We start from the raw sequence: 19,344 nt of genomic DNA, 5'->3' as shown, positions 1-19,344 counted from the left end.
TGCTGAACAACTAGAGCCTCTGCAAGCGACTCATAAGAGTACTCTTGAATTGCCAAGAGGAAGTAACAGAAATAGAAAGAATTGAAACAGAGGGAAAAGGAAAAGAAACAGAGGGAGAAGGAACAAAAAGGGAGGGAGAAAAGAAGAAAGTGCAACAGAAATGAGGGAGGAGAAAAAAAAAACACACGAAAGACAGCAATCAACTTGTCATCACATCTCCACTCCTGACAGGCAAAACACACACTGACAAGCTGAGGGAAGCCAAGGGGTGAAATATTGATGAGACACTGACAACGGTTTACAGTTTTTATTCTGTTTATTCTGCCCTACTGATTGGGCACATCTTCAACAGGGGGCTCGACTTGTGCAGATGAAAGCAAAACAAGGCAGATCCATTATTAACATGACACACGCACATACGTACACAAGTGAGGATCATCTACAGATAGCATGTGTGGACTAGTGCAAAGAATAAGGAGAGACAGACAGAATAAAAGGAGACAGACGGCAAAGTGGGGTGGGGTGGAGTGGTGGGTGTAGCCAGGTGCTGGACAAGGGGTGTGTGTTTCGCTGTGGTGACCTGCAAACTGTACAGAGTGTGTGAAACATGGCCATCATTGATTCATAGTATGCAGGGTGTGTAACATGATGTATTGCGCTAGCAACTACGTTTGTGGTGAAGCTGAGTCAAGGCTCGGTTGCATGATTTGTCTGTCATGTTTTGTTTATTTGTTTGTTTTTCTGTGAGTGTTTTCTCCTCAGCTGTCCCAACTCTAGTTGCAGGCGTGATCTTCCAGCAGTACTCTGTGCAGGTCTGCTGGGTGCACCAGGACTTCTGCTGTGCTCTGGGTTAGTGGAACCGATCCCCCCCTCCCTGCCCCTTACTCGGAGTTGGGAGAGATGGATAGAGGAAGTAGAGGAGGAGAGGAAAGAGTGAAGGGTAGGTTTCAGGTAAAGGGAGGAAAGAGGGATTGTGGGTAGACATCCATCTCTCTGGCAGCTGGGTGGACTGCGGGACTGTTCTCCTCTTGGGGTTGGTTTTGTGGTCTCTGGTGGTGACTCCTCCTGGTCAGGTCGGTTGAACTGTGAATGCCATAACGATCCAGAACCATCACTCCTCCCACCGCAACCATGGAGAGATTAGCCACCCGTCCTCAGCTTGTTCTGTGGCAAACACAACACAAACACAGGAGAAGTAGAAGGATGAGTTGGGTGATGGAGTGGAGAACTGAAGAGAGAGAAAGGGGAGAGAGGATGGATGAGAGTGCCCATTATTAACACTAACACACTGCTCTTTATTTATGTTCGTTTGATACTGCCTATTGGGGTTCATACCCAAGAAAACAAACCTCCAGTGTCAATCAGGACACAGCAGGGTAGCAAAACAAGGAAACATGGAATAGAAGGAGGGAAGAGCACAGAAAGCAAAGAGCTAGAAAGAAAGAGAGGAAGGGAAGGAGGAAGAGAGAAGGTTGTTACTTTCCCCTTCCTGGACTCATTGATTACTGCGCTCATGACTGAATTCATTCATGTCTGAGGGCCCCTTTCCTGTTTCTCGACGCCAGCAAAATCAATCCAATCTCCTCGCTGAAAATTAACCGGCGAGACTCGCAGGGATGGCAAATTAGCTTCAGCTAATCCCGCTCCAAAAACACGACCACGCTCAGACGGTTCCAAACCAATGTCCGAGTTAGTGCCGCGTCCGCAAGAGCGGAAAGCCAAGTCTGATTAATGCAGTAAGACCACGCTAAAAATTAAGGGTAACATTTCTCCCTTTTTCTCCTGTTCTACATGATGGTTCACTTGGACAATGTGCTGCATGTGGAAGTCAACTTGGACTTTTGTATAGGCCCTCAGTGATACGATCAAGGCCTTTTTTTCCAGCTAACTATAAGCCGTCCAAGCCAGAAGAAAGCTATGCAATACCACTGTGGAGCTGTCAGAGAGCCATTACTTCAAGCCTCTCTGAGGGTGACAATGGAGAGAGAAAGAGAGAGCGAGAGAGAGAGAATGACCAAGAAAGAGAAACAATGAGAGCCAAGAGAGCAGTGAGAGAAAGAGAGTGGGAGAGAGAGAAAGAGACAGTGAAACAGAGGGAGAGAGAGAGATAGAGAGACAGGGTCAGATAAAACGACAGCGCAGGGGAGAGACAGGGATGAGCAGGCAGGCCTGCAGTCAGGCTGGGAATGCAGAATGAGGAGCGGCTGAGAGGGAGAGATCTCCCCCCACTGATAAACTCTCATTCACGGTGCTTTGAAAGAGAGAGAGAGAGAGAGAGAGAGAGTGAGAAAGAGAGAACGGGGGTCCATTCTGCTCTCCGCCACTTTATCACTCACTCTCCCTCGCTCTCTCCCTTTTCTTCGACTGTCCTTCTCCAGGGCGGCGCAGCGGTGCTATCAGTGGCCGCCGCTCACCGGGCCTCTGCATTAGCGAGTGATTGAGGGGAAATGAAAGGCCGCGCTGGGGCTAAATGTTATCAGCAGCCAATGATAAGGCGAGCAGTAATTACCCCGACAAAGGCCCAGGGATGATGTCCCACTGTCTTGCAGTCTTTTAGCAGTCAATACCCCATAGAAGGTCCTAGACCCTCGGCCTGACTATCAGATTGTCGGCGCGTCTTGTCTCGTGACATGACGTAGGGGGGGGGGGGGGGATTCTTGAAAAACAAAGACAGGGAGGAAGTCTTCCTCCTTCTCTCTATGTTTATGTCCCGAGGGCTGGATAAACAAACAGGCTTCTCACTAAAATCTCTAGCTCTCCAACGCCAAGTGTTAATCCAGTCGTGCCAACTGCCTGACGAGTGATCTCCACTTAACACACTGGATGATTAAATTGTGTCTTCTGCCACACTAATGTTGCATGGATTACGCCTTCCTCACCTCTTCCCTCACCATCTATAGTGTTGTTCTCCATATTTGCCACTGAGACTTCATAGCAGACTACAAGGCTACACTTATCACTACTAAACTTTACTTGTACCGTACTTAGGCACAATGCAGACTTTACTGATGGCTCTGAAGGTTTTTCCGTTTCTTCATTGACCATGGGAGGTTGATAAAATAACGGATTATTGTGCACTTGGAGCAAGGTGGATTTCACATTAACAAGATTAGAACGTGTCTGACACGGCGCATGCATGCGCTCGCTAGCAGGAGTGCCGGCGGGCCTTGGCGGCATGCTAAAGAGGTTACAGGTAGCCGCGCGTAAGGCGTTGCAAATCAAATATGAATAATGCATCTTTATATTTACATGATGTGTAGCTTTAAAACCTGCACATCCCAGCACAGATTTAATAGCAACCCTCGGCTGAGTGGTATGGAGCAGTGAGTTTATGTTGTTTTTTTCTTCTTCCCACTCCCCTCTATTGCTCTCATTGCAAAATAGTGAGATTACTGTAAAAATCTAATAAAGAAGCTATCTGAATGTAAATTGCACTTGGTCTGGAAGCAGTGGTGTATATTTGAGATGAGGTCTGGGGGGGAAGAGGGGTGGCAGTATGTATATGTATATATGTGTGTGTCTATGTGTGTGTGTGTGTGTCTATGTGTGTGTGTGTGTGTGTGTGTCTATGTGTGTGTGTGTGTGTGTGTGTGTGTGTGTGTGTGTGTGTGTGTGTGGAGGAGACATTGAGACGGCCCTACCCAACCTGGTGCCATTACTAACACACGGCAGTCTTGGAGGCCTGAAGGACTGGGTGGGAGAAGGGAACGCGGGCGCCTGAATTACCCTGGCTGGTTCCGGCCCAGGCCACTTATTACATTACGGGCCCACACATGAGCCGTGCATAGGAATGACTGCCGTCTGCAGATATTATGGAAATAAGAGCGCGGTTATGAAACCTGCTATTGAGAGGAACGGCCGTCCCGGTGTTGACCGTGCAGGAGACACAGCGATTCCAGAAGGCGAGGCGGAGAGAGGGAGAGAGAGAGAGAGAGAGAGAGAGAGAGAGAGAGAGAGAGAGAGAGAGAGAGGGAGGGAAGGAGGGAGACGTCTGCCTTCACAACTAGGGGGTTGGAGTCAGAGGCAACCTAAGTGTGCTTTATTATAGTCGTCTGTGATGCATGAGGTTTGGGTGTGATAAGGACAGAAGTGAAACGAGCAGAACAAGAAGAGCGAGAGAGAGAGAGAGAGAGAGAGAGAGAGAGAGAGAGAGAGAGAGAGAGAGAGAGAGAGAGAGAGAGAGAGAGAGAGAGAGAGAGAGAAGAATTGAGGAAGAGGCAAGGGAGGGAACTGATAAAAGGGAGAGAGGGGGAAAGCAAGTAGGCAATATGTACACTACACTGCAATTTGCTATATTCCACAGACACAAGATAGATTACTTGAGTCTACCTGAACAAAAGCACAGCTATTCCACCACAGAGCGATGGCCTACTTGAAGAAAAACTTACATGTCAGATGTCCAAATCTGCACCTTCTTGTTATTCTTTTTTGGGTCATGAGAAAGTATGATATTTAAAAGAAAGAAAAATAAATCAAATGATACTGGCAGAGTGTACCAAATGTGTTGTTCTACTGAACAGGTGTCCAAAGTCATTCATGAGATGCTACATTCACACACACACACACACACACACACACACACACACACAAAAGAAATGGTAGGGCACTCCTCAGAGCAGCACACACCTGTTTGGCCTGGTTGACGCACTGCAGGTAGCGGCTAGCGATGTTGGAACAGAGCAGCGTCTTGCCTGTGTTCTCCCTGTAGCACTTCAGGATCTGGCCCTGCAGATCAACACACACCGGACTGACCTCGTACCGCCTTTGAGAGAAAGAGAGAGGAGAAATGGGATTAGGATTAGAAAAAAAATAACACATAAATGAAATCATTCTAAAAATACAAAAAAAGAATACAAATGCACACACCATTTTAAAACACATTTGAAAATAGAGAATAGAGAATGTTTATACTGTACTAGCAATGTGGAGTTACTAAAAATCAAGGTGACATTTAAGACGGCTTTTAAAGCATTATTAAGTTTGATCAATCACCACTCAATAACGCCATTGATCAGTATTGATCTGCTTTGGATGACAATTGACCTCATGGCAGCAGCATTAGTCATTTTAGTGGCAGAGTACGCTAGGCTTAGCCATTCCAAGACAACAGTGAAGCCATCAATGTTCACCACTTGAGGCATAAACACACAACTTGGGCCGCACACACACACAAGTGGCTGAAACAAAGCATTTAAGTTTTGTTTGTGTCAATGTATGAGACTATATAATTACGATGTGCGTGCATGTGTGTAGAGTGCACGAGAGGCTTAAACACCTGAGTGAACCACATGGCTACATGTATCCATAACCACACAGCATTTGACTAATAGCCCGGAGCCCAATGACCAGTAACACCTTTTGTAGCACACCCTAGTGCACATCAGTGCACACCGGCCTACTGCAGCCTCTCAGCAACACCACAATCTGCCGGGCCACTGACCCACTCCCTGGGCCTCGGGAAAGACTTATGGAAGCCCGGGTGGCGGTACCGGCCTCGGAGGCTGAGACCATTGAAGTGAGAAATCCACCCTCTGGTTGGAGCCTCAAAGGAAAGAAGGCACTTGCAACAGCAGCACTCTAATGTAAACTGCAGAGGTGTGATGCGGCCACAGCTGCAAACAGATGCGCACTGGGGGGGAAGGGGCGCCCTCAACGTCTTAGAAGTGAACTGAAACGTTTCCTCCAGGATCGTTGTGTGTAAATAATTAACGTGTGATTTGTGAGCATCAATAATGTAGATCCTTCAACCCTTGCAGTCTGTCATAGACACTAACCCTAGCTCAATGTGATGATCGAATGCAGAGATTGCTGTTTTCCCCCCCAGAGGATAACAAAGAAGGAAAAAAACAAACAAAGAAAAAAACACACATATTTGCTCTCCATGACGACACACTTTGGAGTCATTAACAAAGCCCGTTTGGCCAGCACTCTCATTTCCTGCCATCCTCCCTGTGTTCATTTTCAACCTTTCTATTGTTCACTTATTACTTAGTCTCGCAACATCTTAGGGGAAATGCTAATATATGCTATTTACCAGCTAATTACTTCCCCTCCTCTTTAAACAGTGGAGTGGGTGCCTCATCTGTTTGCTGATAGAGGCACGGCTTCACCATTTTAGAGACAGCGAGAGAGAGAGAGAGGAAAAGAGAAGAGAGAGAGAAACATGAGAGAGAGAAAAGAGAACGAGCACATGAAAACGGAAAGAAATAAGGATAGCGTTTTCACGGCATTGCAGAGCTCCACTCTCAGTGTTCCTTGGGGAGACGCAGGAGCTCAGATGCTCAACAAGGACACGAACAGCGGCACTCCCAAGCCCATCCACATCCATCATCTGTCATTACAGATGTTAACATTACGCTCCGTGTAGCTGTAAGTTCACCCCCCCTAACATGAATAAAGGTGCTGTGAAGTCAACAAACACAGTCACAGATGCTGGGTTGAAACAGAGCAGATGAAAAGTGATTCACAGTAGTTACCACAGTCTTTTAATATCGGATCAAAGAGATTCAAATGGACGGCACAAAGGTTACGTGCATTAGCGCTGAGGGATTGAACTCATCTTGCGGGAGATTGAAAAACAATGTGGATGACACGCATCTTCAGCATAACAGCCCGGATCAACGGATATCCACATTTGGACTGCTTATCTACAACTCAGCAATGAAGGATGGTGAAAGTATGGAGGTCATATTATGGAGGTCATATCATGTTGAATTTAAGTGAAAGCCATCCTTCCGAAGGAAGCATTCAGATAAATAAGACATAGTTGCATAATGTGTTCCACACTCTACTTTCGGCCATGGAGTAGATCACCAACTCTGATGCCCAAGTGGATGAAGAGTTTTCCCATGAACTTCTTTGTTTCTGATAAAATTAGCCAACCCAAGTTCAACAATCAAGTATGTTCCCATGAAAGCTGATATCGTAAATGTGCTTAAAGATGGCCTCCTGTACTCCTCGGGGAGTGTCCAACACAAAAAGCCCTGTGTCATTGGGGTGACCTCTAAAACAGGAAGAATGGGTAAGGGGGGGGGGGGGGGGGACGGACGGACGGACGACAGACTAGTGCGACATTTTATCCTTCTCTGGTTGGGACCACTTTGTTGACTTTACTGATCAGACGTCGGTGTAAACCAGGGGTGATCTGATACAGCTAGGCCAGCAGGACCAGTCGTTAATGTCTCACTAATGCTCTTTGTTCTGATTTGCTCTGCATGGGGAGGGGGAGCTATGTGTGTGTGCGTATGTGTGTTTGGGGGGGGGGGGGGGTATCTCTTTAAATGAGAATGGCTCTTTGCTATCTGTCACAGAGAGTTGCTCACAGGGCTTTGCAGACGGGATTCACCCCAAGCTTAAACCTGGCCGCTGTCAATCAAACGCCGGCTGTCGGACGTCTGCCCGCCCACCACCCCCTGCCAACGCGTCAAGCAGTGTTTACTTACAACTTAGCAAGCAAGAGCAGAAGTGAATGGAGAGGAGAGTGGGTTTGACAGACAGACAGAGACACTCAGACGTAGCCACTGAGAACAAGAGAGAAAGGAAACACAAGAAGACAACAGGAAGCATTACCATCAATAAGATCTTTAGCCGCACCTCGTCTCCATGCCAACTAAGTCTCAAAGTAACCGCAAACAAGAGCCCTCCTCCACTACTCCTCATTCCCATTCAAATCCTCCCAAACTTCCTCCTACACACGCAGACACACAGACAGACCGCTGCTGTAACTGCTTCTATTCTCCACCTTGCTTTATCAGCCTACCTCCGTCATACACACACACTTTAACACTAACACACACACACAGACACACACGTCCTATGTATCTGAGTGGTGTGGGTTTTGCTAGGTGAATGCAATGCAGCCCATAAATCACAGAGAGCAAAGGGGGAGACAGATGACAGAATGGCCTGGGAGCCGCACTGTGATGAGATGTTTTATCAGTGAGAGGGAGAGGCAGGGAACGGAGGGAGGGAGGGAGGGAACGAACGAAGGAATATGAACATGTAGAATACACCGGTACACAGACAGGAGGTCGTAGAGGGAACAGAGAGAGAGGGAGAGAAAGAACCAACGAGCGAGGGTGCATACAGGAGATAAAATATAGAGGGTTTAAGAAGAGGGGGGTAAAAAAAAAGAGGGGTGTGTGGAAAGGAGAATAATGGCCAACAAAAACGAAAGGATACCCATAGAGCAGACTGAGGGGGGAGGGGGGGTTGAAAGAGAGAAAAGAAGAGGTAATTCTCTAGTAACCTAGCTATTTATAACTCCATTTTGCCCTCTCAACTACACCCGTCACTACGTTAAAATGCCTCCTATAGCGGCTGTTGTCCATAGCAGCATACGGGGGAAATCCAGGTGAAGTTCTTGGGCTGGCCCTTATATACACATTGTTTTTGCTCTGCTTTTCCAGAGACCAATTGGCTGAGAAGTTGTGTAGGCCTGTTGTCATTTAGCACAGCATCTGTTAGCTGATTAAAATACCTACGGACACGTCACATCTGGTCAGGGTGTCACTTAGTTTCACAGATAAAGACAAATGCCATCCATGCAATGGTAGAAGGCATGGCAAATCCATAGATGAAGTGAAATCTATCCTTTAACAGGCGTGTGTCTATTTGTCATCATTTGAGACCACTTAAGGAGAAACTGGATTGGGGGGGGGGGGGGGTTTTCAAGTTCTGTATTTTGAAAAAAATCCTTTATGTTCATTTGGGGCCTGAAAGGCAAAGTGACAGAGAGCGGGCAAATAAATACAAATGATCTCTTTAGAGAGAAAAATGAGACGCTTTGACTTTCAGTGGGTTTTAGAGATGATCCATCAGACCTTGAGAGAACAGACACCGGCCCTGAGGCCCAGAGGCCTGACCTACTCCCACACACACACGCCTAAATTTAGTGACCCTTTACCCACAGAAAGGACATGAGAGATATGTTACTGTTGGAGGAGCCTTATTAGCCAAGACATATGGAGACATGGCAGAAGCAGCAGAAGTAATGATACATGTGGTAATAGTGAAGTAAGTAATGATGGTAGCACACCAGTATACACTGGGAATAATGTACTGGCAGCTTTAGTAGTAAACTAGTATACACTGGTATACACTGGTAATGATGTACTGGCAGCTGTAGCAACAAACCCAATTAGAGGAAATGTTGGCATAATTAGTATTTTAAGTTGGTACGCTTTTATTACTTTTTCATTTCCCAGGAATCGTCAAGCTAATAGTGTTTAATTAAACTGGGATTGGAAATTTGCAACAGAGAGATATTAAAAGTGGAGTGGGGGAGGGGAGTAATATAGTAATTGAGAAAAGTGCTTGAGAACCTTTAGCTGGAAGCATATAAGTTTTGGAGTAATGTGCAGGAATGCACAATAAACATTTCTTCTTCCACTTTGCAGCTCGTTGCCAAGATACGCAGTGCAGTGGCAATAGAGAGCTATTCTTTTCTTTCTGGTCTTTCGTTTATTAAAGTATGCCAAATCGCTCCTCAAAACAGGCAGACCACCACTGCGCTTTATTAAAATAAAAGGTGCCTACTGGGCAGGGTGTTGTTCCAGCAGAAATCATAAAAAGCATTAAAACATAAAAAGCATAAAATCAACAAGGAGAAAACAAACAAAAAAGATTAAAATTAAAACTGAAAAATCATTAAAAAAAATCATTGTTTTCTTTTTCGCCCCAATCTTAGGATGTTTAATGGCCGTGATTGAAAATGAACCAGACTCTGTATAATCCCAGCTAATCGAATGACATTCTCCTCGGTGCTGGCTTGTGAATATTCATGATGGGGACATGGCTCTGTCTTTACGGAATGGAGAGCAGGACATGTGGCGTGGAGAGAGGTGACCTCTGACCTCGGCGGTGTGGAGGGAGCAGGACCTTAAATAAGTTACTGAATCATAGAGAGAGAGGAAGATGTGCTGTGACTAGACAGACAGAGCCGGGAGAGAGAAAAAAAGAACGAAAGCAGACACCGGGGAGAAGCCAGATTTGATCCGTTCCTCTCAGACTGCCTCTGCCGAGACCAAACACACACACTCTCTTCCACGCATTCATTTCTTTATTCTCTCCATTTGCCCTCCTCTTTTTTTTATCCTCCTCTCCTCTCTCTGTCCCAGTCTGCGATTTCATGACAAATACCACTGTCATGGCGAGACGTGGCGATGAGGAGCAGAGCGATCCAAAAGCAAGCGCTGAGAACGCTCATGCGGATCTCTCTGAATTAGGACTTGTCGTTCTTCCTGCCTTTCGTCTTCTCTCTCTCTATCCCTTTCTCTCCCACTCTCTCTCTCTGGCTGTCTGTCCGTACACCTCTGCCTGACACTGAAACCCAGAGCCCTTGGGGCCATGACATGTGCAGGGGGGTGGGAGGCTTCAGGAGTTTCAGGCAAAGGTTAGACCTGACAGGTGGCTTAAGAGAGCAGCAGGACCCTTGTTTTGCTCACGACAGCTTAATCTCACATCTGACATAGCCTTTCAAGCACTATAAGCCCCACGTGTGTGTGTGTGTGTGTGTGTGTGTGTGTGTGTGTGTCTGTGTGTGTACCAATGAAATCCCAAGTACTTCCATCCTCAAACACATCCATGTATTATGCGTATCGGGATAAATTCACATTTATTACAATGCACCAGTGTACATCGTGTACAAGTACAAACCCACACCCGCATCCACACCCACACCCGCACCCACACCCACACTCACACCCACACACACGAAAGGCCCCCAAACCCTTTTCTACCGTATGAGTGCAAGTACCGCAAATGGTCATTTCTTTCCAGATGCGTTATTCTGAAGCAAAGATATGGGGGCCACCGTAGATGGCCAAAACGGAACCACATCACAGTAAAAACCACCGTTCAACTCAACAGGATTACAAAGGCGCGGGCCACAAGCTTTAGTTTCCCCGTTGCTCCGGCCCTTCAGAGCTGTCCCTATGTCACCGGGCCTCAGAGCGAGATCAAAGCCGTAGGTGGTGACTGCAAAACAGAGTGATGAATGTCAGGCGGATCACCAAATTTAATTAACGACCCGGCACTTCAAAGAACCTCCACAGTGCGCGGCGCATTTTAAAACAAGGGAACAGGAAACCCGCCAACCGATCACGAACATTGCCTTTAGGCTTGGACTGCAGAACGCTCATCTGGGTGTGTGTGCGTGTGTGTCTTTGTGTGTAAGTGAGAACAACTGTACCAGAATGTCAATTCAAGACAAAATGCCTGTGTGAACACCTCCATTGGTATGCACCTGTGTGCTCCTGAGCTGACGGGATGTCTTTTAGACTTGAGTGCAGATTAGCAGGTGCTCACGTCTGTGTGTAGGTGGAGATGGAAGATGGAAGATGGAGATAGGGATGGGGAAGAGGAGAGAGTGAGAGAGAGAGAGAGAGAGAGAGAGAGAGAAGAGAGAGAGAGAGAGAGAGAGAGAGAGAGAGAGAGAGAGAGAGAGAGAGAGAGAGAGAGCAGGACCTGGAGACCCTCAATGTGTGTAGGGATGTAATGGGGTCACACTAATGTACCGGCGTTCCGCCTGGGAGAGCTCCATCACGTCACAGAGCCTGCTGGGATTTTGCGCCATGGCGGTGGCGAGAAAAAACAGCTGCACTGCCATGTACACACCCACGCAGGCACTCTTACACACACACACACACACACACACACACACACACACATGCCTGCACAAAAACAAAAACACATACACACCTACCTTCCCCCACTCAATATCACATCCACCAAAGACACTTACACCCCCACTCCCTCACACACTTCTTAACTGATCCACATCACAAACATTCCACAACCAAACACACAAGACTCTCCAACGCTAATGCAAGAACACACTTATGCATATGCAGTATCACACACGCACACAAAGAGAAACAACCACTACAAACAAAAGTCACTGTCGGCTTGCCACCGCGCAAGAAGACTGGAGGCGAGGCCATGAACGAGGCTGGATTATTCAATCAAATATTTGGACCAAGGAGGAAATTGAGACGTACAAGGGAGAGACGGAGACAGCCAAAGACAGCCAAATCTCGACTTCACAGAGTGCATTATCATATCAAACCCACATTAATTCTATCAATTATGCAGATTGTGACGACCATATTTATCTCCAGGGCGGTTTCAACTTTCACGAAATCAAAAGACTTCGAGACAAAACAGCTCTTCTTATTACTCAGCTGAGGGCCTGATAGCATCTAATCTCCCCTCTTTCTCCCTGTTAAAGTACGGCGTCGGTATCCGAAGGGATGTCTAATACAGATGATATTATGATACATGCACCAAAACATGCCTTTCCCTCCATTTTTCATGACTTTCCCTCTCTCCATCCTTCCCTGCCTCCAACACACTTTCTCTCCATCCGTCCGTGTCGAACATCCTTTCGATCACTCTGACACACACACACAAACACACAACCTAATTATTCTCCAACAGGCCAGGCTTCTTTTCTGACTCTCTGGCTCCTGCTCCAACACCTGACCCTGGCTACATTTCATTAACAAACACACACACACACGCACGCCCACCCACCCTCCCTGCAATCCCCCACCACGACTTGTAATCCAATCACGGTCCTGCTAATGTACTCCCTTAATCCAATCAACCAATGGCAGTGCTCCCCCTCCCTCTTGCGGGTCATGTGACTTGCCGAAGCGGCACTGAGAGCGGTGTCAGGGCTAATGCCATTCTAATGCATTTCTTAATGCAATTTGGTGTGAGCAGCCCAAGCCCTACTCTACCACCCCACCCCAAATCACCCCAACCCCCACCCCACGCAAAGGTAACCCCCACAGGGTTTACCCTAATCAATTTGGAACATTTCTACAGAGACAATGATCCCTGCGTTAGCGCAGAGAGAGTTGGGCTAATGACAGCCTAATGTGATTTAGTGCAGCTAGACCAGTCCTGGAACTGGACTCCCCGCCATCACACTCAGCGCCTCACTAACCACCCCCGCCCCTCACCATCCCCACCACCACCACCAAGCCCAGCCTGTCTCATCCACTCTTATGCATGGCTGTGGGAGGTTAATGGGTCAGATTAAAACTTATGAAGGAAGAGATGGACTCTAATTGAGGGGGTGGAGGGGGCTTACATAACATTCAAAGAGCAGTTACAAAGACATTCTGACAGCATTAAAGGCTACTGAGAGAAGGGAGAGGCCCAGAGGGCAGGAAGTTTGAAGCCATAAAAGAAAAAAAGCCACTCAGATCTGGTGCCACTTTGAAGCTAATCACCCAACTTTTAAGCTAAAGTAAATAAACTTTTTCAGCAAAAAAATGTAGTTGCTGTCTTAATGTTGGGTCTTCAAACGTTTCTGTAAGTCAAGTTAACTTAAGGGTGGCTAACCCCCATCAGATGCTTGCTCCCATGTGGGCCTGAGCCTTTAACTTAGATGAAACTCAGAGAAGCCCAAAGTCATGAGTTCTGACACTAAATTGTCAGTCATGAGAACGATGAGCAGGGAGGAACTGGAAGTAGAGGAGAAGCAAAAGAGGGGGCGTTTGTTTTCAAACTTTGCAGATAGCGCAGTTACCAATCATGAGGGTGTCTGGATCTGCCAAAAAGGGCGCACCCCCAACATCCTCAACAGGTGCCAAAGCCCACTCACACTCAGGAACCCCACTTTCCCACTGGGGGAAACTTCTGCGTCCTGTCTTTTGGACCGGAGTGCTGTCTTTTCAGCACCGATGTCTGCCAACACAAGGGGGATGACTAATATCCAACATCAAACTTCATCCTCCATCTAGTTGTAACTTTTATCCATGGTAGCTCAGAGTACAGAGGAAATATTCATTTGATTAGTGCTTGTGTTTGCTCCAAGGCCCCTGAACCCATTACCCTGGGATTGCCAGTCCTGCCCTCCAACAGTGAAGCTTTAGGAGCCTCATTTCAGCAATGAGCAGAACTCACTGGAGATAATGATGATGACGGAGGACTCTCATGCTGCTCGACATAGAAGTCTCATGTAATAATAATTACGACATCAAGAAGAAGAAAAAAGAAGCGCCACACGGCTGAGGAGAAAGTGCCGGATGAGTGTGTGGCGCCAGGAGGGGTGGGGTGGGGGGGTTGGAGTTGTAGAGGAGATGCAGTAGTATTCAGGAGGGAAGTGGAAATCCTCTCGCGGCGATCTCTGGCTGTCTCTGTAGGTGCCTCACGGTGAAAGCATTTCTTTGAACAGTCATCTCTTTCTTCATTAGAATAGGAGGGAGGTTGGGGGGAGATACGAGGCTGACATGCTATTTTGTGACACGGCAGGCTTCTGCTTTGCATTAGGGAGAGAAGAGGGAGAGAGAGAGGGAGAGGGAGAGGGAGAGGGAGAGGGAGAGAGAAGACTGCAGACCTCCACTCGGCAGTCAGAGTGTCTCTTATCAGGGCTTCGTGGGGAACAGCATGACTGCAGGCGATTACAGGCCTGCTTTGTGCTCCAGTGCTGATGCTGCAGTCTTACAGGAGACTACAGGCCCTCCATCACACACACACACACACACAACAAATGACATGCATACGCAAACGCAATAACTGAACACACATGCAGTTCACACACACATATTCACACAGACAGAGGCAGTCATTACACACACAACCCAACCCTCCCCCACCACCCCTGTCCCCTCAAAATAGAGCAGTAAAAGTCAAAAGAGATTTGTATCAGAGCAGGCTGCTGGGGATGCGCCACACTCCGTCAACTCACTTGAACTTGGCGTTCACCTCGTCGGCAGCCTTGTGGTAGTTCTCTGTGGTGACCTTATAGAACTGAGCACTCTGCAAGAGAGAGATAGAAGGGAGAAAAAAAAGTGTTAAAAAAGAGTGTGAGACGAAAGAGTAAGTAAGAGAGTGAGAGAGAGAGATATTAGAAGAGAGAGGAAGAAGAAAAGAAAGAGAGAGATGATAAACAGCCTTGACAGTATCAGACTGTAACCTATTCACACTTTAAAAACAAAAAGCCAAACTTAAACCTTTCTTTGTCAGCTTTAACTTTGGGCCTCTGCTCTTTGAGAGGAGCGGGATGGTTATGGGGCTGCTGCAGCCATTATCACAGCCCCACCAACAAAACAAATCCCACTAAAACTTTATGACTGGGCACATCAATGTGATGTAGGGAAGCTGGATTTATTTGTGTGGAAATGCTTTTGATTGTGTGTGTGTGTGTGTGTGTGTGTGTGTGTGTTGATTGTGTGTGTGTGTGTGTGTGTGCTGATAATACGGCGAGTCAGTGGAAATGGCATGGATAAGGGGTTCACAACCCTGGTTCTGATTTCAAGCTGGTCTAAATCTCTGGGCTTACAGCATGGGCCAGTGAGGGATCTGACTTTGATCATCTTTAGAATCACTACATTGAACTTGGCCCACCTCCGAAAGTGCGGCAGTAAAAGAAAAGGACCTCCGATAAGGTAGGAGAAGAATGACCTGGCTGCTTCGGCCACGAGCCGTATGTGCACTTTGAGCCTAGCGGGTGCTGAAGGGTCACCTCCTAAAGATAGCGGGTTATGAACACCGCTCAAGCTTGATGGCACAGCTCGTCTGCAGTCGCATCGGTTCAGGAGCTCATTGCTTATATTGCACTCAAACTCACTTTTTCATGTGGAGGGCAATAATTCTGAAGTTTAACATATATAAGAGTTAAAAACTAAACGGAGAATCACACGAAGGCCAGGAGAGGAGGAAGGGAGTGGACAGAGAGGCCCGAGAGTGAAAGAAGAGAAGCGTCTCAGCTCAACCTACGCCATGCAAATGAGCACTGCTTCGATGTGTGCTAGTCAGCGGTGTGATGGGGTTGTTGTTAGCAGGGCAGACTGAGAGATAATGACGGGCTACATGGCAAAGGACTATGAACCAATCAGAAGTAATCAGAACTGGTGTGTGTGTGGTTGTGCACGGCGGTCCAGGTGCTGCTCTGATTGCAAGGGGAGTGGCCCCTCATCACAGAGGGAAAAAAAGAGCATGGAGTGAAAAAATAAACTGGACCAGCATTCAGATGCATGTCTACAGGGCCAACTTTAACTCTTATATCAAGTCACCATCTTTGAAGATAGTAGTTCAGAGACTTCTATGATAAACAAATATGCAGGGCCTTAGCTGTGATGCAGAAAAGCACCTCTCTCTCCAAGTTACTTTTGGTGACTTTAAGGACTTCTCCTTGGAGATGTACTTTCTCACTTTTTAGCCTCCTTCTTTTCATCTACTTATTTTTTAGGGGCTGCTACATGCCAGAGACCTCTTCCATAATCTTCGGCGTGCGGAGGGGGGGTGTCATGGCTAATGAAATAATTAGTGCTAATGCTAATCCCGTCATACAGAAAGGAGGAGACGGGCGGCTTAATGGAGCCGGACGCCGCTCGCCTCGTTAGAAATGCCTCCAGATTTCTCAAAGTCCTCTTTTTTCCCTCTAAAGAGTAAACCAAACAGGGATGTGCTAATCGCCTCAGTCTGTTATCTGGCACAGAACAGGGGGATAGTGGAGGGGGGTAGGAGGACATTAGGGACCCCTGCTGCATCAGCTATTACAGCTCCGTGGCACGGCGGCCATTAGGGCTCCAGTCGCGACTACGGGAGACAGGCGGAGGGCTCGGCGCTCACAAATCAAACCCCTCCGCAAAAGGAGGCGAGCTGCAGCTCAAATCAACTCAGCTCCACCGACATCAATCAGAGCTTAGCAAAGCGGTATTATAAAACATGCATTTCTCTAACGAGCGCCACAGAAAGGTCGACATTTGGTTTTGCCAAGTTCATTATGGCCTCTAATGATGTATGTTTAACACCAGTTCTGGCTGGGGTTGGTTATGGCAATGATCTCTTGTCCCTCCAGGTTATACACAGTTTGGCTCAACTAATAGTTTTTTAACATAAGACACTGATAGTCCTAGTAAAGAAAAAGCGCCTCTCCTACTGGTCTTCCTAGCATTTTGTATATTGAGTGCGCCTCTTAATTTCCACACTGTCGTGTAAGTGTTGACAACTGAAGAGCCACAGAAAGGCCTTCAGATACACAGACTGACCTGACTGGACCTGAGAGGCTGGATCAGCTCAAAGTGTGCCTTGTAGAGGATGGCCCGTTGAAAGGGGAGAAGTGCATTGTGGGACACCGTTTGACTGAGCCGAGAGGTGAGGTGAGACAGGGCAAAAAAAGCAAAGAGAACCAACAGGAGCGAGAAAAATTTGATAATCACAGCCCAAATACTAAGCAATGATCACAGAAAGGGTATATGAAAGGACGTCAGAGGATGGTATGGTCCAGCAAGAGATTATTCCAAGGCTGTATACGTCCAGGGTAAGAAGTGTTGAGCTTAGATGTGCAGGTCTTGTTGGTTTCTGTGGCTATCAAAATGTTCTTTCTTTAACCGACCAGAAGTGGAATTATGAGATAAGGTGGCTATATATTCTATTTTATATAAAGTTTTGAAAAACATAAAACTATATGTCTATAAAACCATATAAACTTTATGTGTTATATATACAGCCGCGGAAAAAATTAAGAGACCACTTCAAAATTATCAGTTTCTCTGGTTTTACTATTTATTGGTATGTGTTAAAGTAAAATGTACATTTTTGTTTTATTCTATAACCTACTGGCAACATTCCTACCAAATTTCAAATAAAAATATTGTCATTTAGATCATTTATTTGCAGAAAAATGACAATTGGTCAAAATAGCAAAAAAGATGCAGTGTCTTCAGATCTCGAATAATGCAAAGAAAACAAGCTCATATTCATTTTTAAACTACACAATACTAATGCTTACACTTAGGAAGAGTTCGGAAATCAATATTTGGTGGAAAAACCTTGATTTAAAATCACAACTTTCATGTGTCTTGGCATGCTCTCCACCAGTCTTTCACATTGCCGTTGGGTGACTTTATGCTACTCCTGGCGCAAGAATTCAAGCAGCTCGGCTTCTTTTCATGGCTTGTGACCATCCATCTTCCTCTTGATCACATTTCAGAGGTTTTTGATGGGATTCAGGTCTCGAAATTGGGCTGGCCATGACAGGGTCCTGATCTGGTGGTACTCCATCCACACCTTTACTGGCCTGGCTGTGTGGCATGGAGCATTGCCCTGCTGGAAAAAACACTTCTCAGAGTTGGGGAACATTGTCAGAGCAAAAGGAAGCAAGTTTTTCTTCCGGGACAACGTTGTACTTTGCCTGGCTGAGGTTTGTAAAAGACCATAAGGATTGAAAAAAGCGGACTGGAGGGTCTTCTAGTTTGTCTTCTCTGATGAGTCCAATTTTCAGCTTTGCCCAACACATGGTCGTCTGATGGTTAGACGGAGACCTGGAGAGGCCTACAAGCCAGAGAGTCTTGCACCTACTGTGAAATCGGACTCATCAGAGAAGACGAACTTAGAAGAACCTCCAGTCCGCTTTTTCAATCCTTATGGTCTTTTACAAACCTCAGCCAGGCAAAGTACAACGTTGTCCCGGAAGAAAAACTTGCTTCCTTTTGCTCTGACAATGTTCCCCAACTCTGAGAAGTGTTTTTTCCAGCAGGGCAATGCTCCATGCCACACAGCCAGGCCAGTAAAGGTGTGGATGGAGTACCACCAGATCAGGACCCTGTCATGGCCAGCCCAATTTCGAGACCTGAATCCCATCAAAAACCTCTGAAATGTGATCAAGAGGAAGATGGATGGTCACAAGCCATGAAAAGAAGCCGAGCTGCTTGAATTCTTGCGCCAGGAGTAGCATAAAGTCACCCAACGGCAATGTGAAAGACTGGTGGAGAGCATGCCAAGACACATGAAAGTTGTGATTTTAAATCAAGGTTATTCCACCAAATATTGATTTCTGAAGTCTTCCTAAGTGTAAGCATTAGTATTGTGTAGTTTAAAAATGAATATGAGCTTGTTTTCTTTGCATTATTCGAGATCTGAAGACACTGCATCAATTTTGCTATTTTGACCAATTGTCATTTTTCTGCAAATAAATGATCTAAATGACAATATTTTTATTTGAAATTTGGTAGGAATGTTGCCAGTAGGTTATAGAATAAAACAAAAATGTACATTTTACTTTAACACATACCAATAAATAGTAAAACCAGAGAAACTGATAATTTTGAAGTGGTCTCTTAATTTTTTCCGCGGCTGTATATACATCAGAACTCCATATAGGTTATATATCTATAGTGTCAGGGTAATTTGGTTGGGTCAGCCAATGTGTGGACTGGAGGCTCTGGCTGCTGTCTTTGGCTGCTGATGGGCTGTCAGACTGAGGCCAGTGATAAACGAGCCAGTCAGATTGAAAGAGACGTGTAATATAGGACAGACTTTTATTCTCTCTCATTCACTCTCTCCCTCCTTCACTCGCTCGCTCTCTCAGTCCTTGACAAGCTACTG

General features: G+C 46.4%; 1 protein-coding gene across 1 annotated transcript in view; it reads right to left on the bottom strand.

Annotated features, from left to right (window-relative positions):
• Nucleotides 1–297: 297 nt before the first annotated feature.
• Nucleotides 298–19,344, bottom strand: part of chchd3a (coiled-coil-helix-coiled-coil-helix domain containing 3a) — a 64,959-nt gene continuing 45,912 nt past the window's right edge. The window contains exons 6-8 of the mRNA XM_080851099.1: nucleotides 14,702–14,772; nucleotides 4,627–4,762; nucleotides 298–1,164 (exon numbers count right to left, since the gene is read on the bottom strand). Coding sequence (XP_080707225.1) covers nucleotides 1,141–1,164; nucleotides 4,627–4,762; nucleotides 14,702–14,772 — 231 coding nt within the window. The 3' untranslated portion in view covers nucleotides 298–1,140. The remainder of the gene's footprint in view (nucleotides 1,165–4,626; nucleotides 4,763–14,701; nucleotides 14,773–19,344) is intronic.

The sequence above is a fragment of the Sprattus sprattus genome, assembly GCF_963457725.1.
Source record: "Sprattus sprattus genome assembly, chromosome: 14".
NCBI lineage: Eukaryota > Metazoa > Chordata > Actinopteri > Clupeiformes > Clupeidae > Sprattus > Sprattus sprattus.
This window is presented reverse-complemented; position numbering and strand designations above follow the sequence as displayed.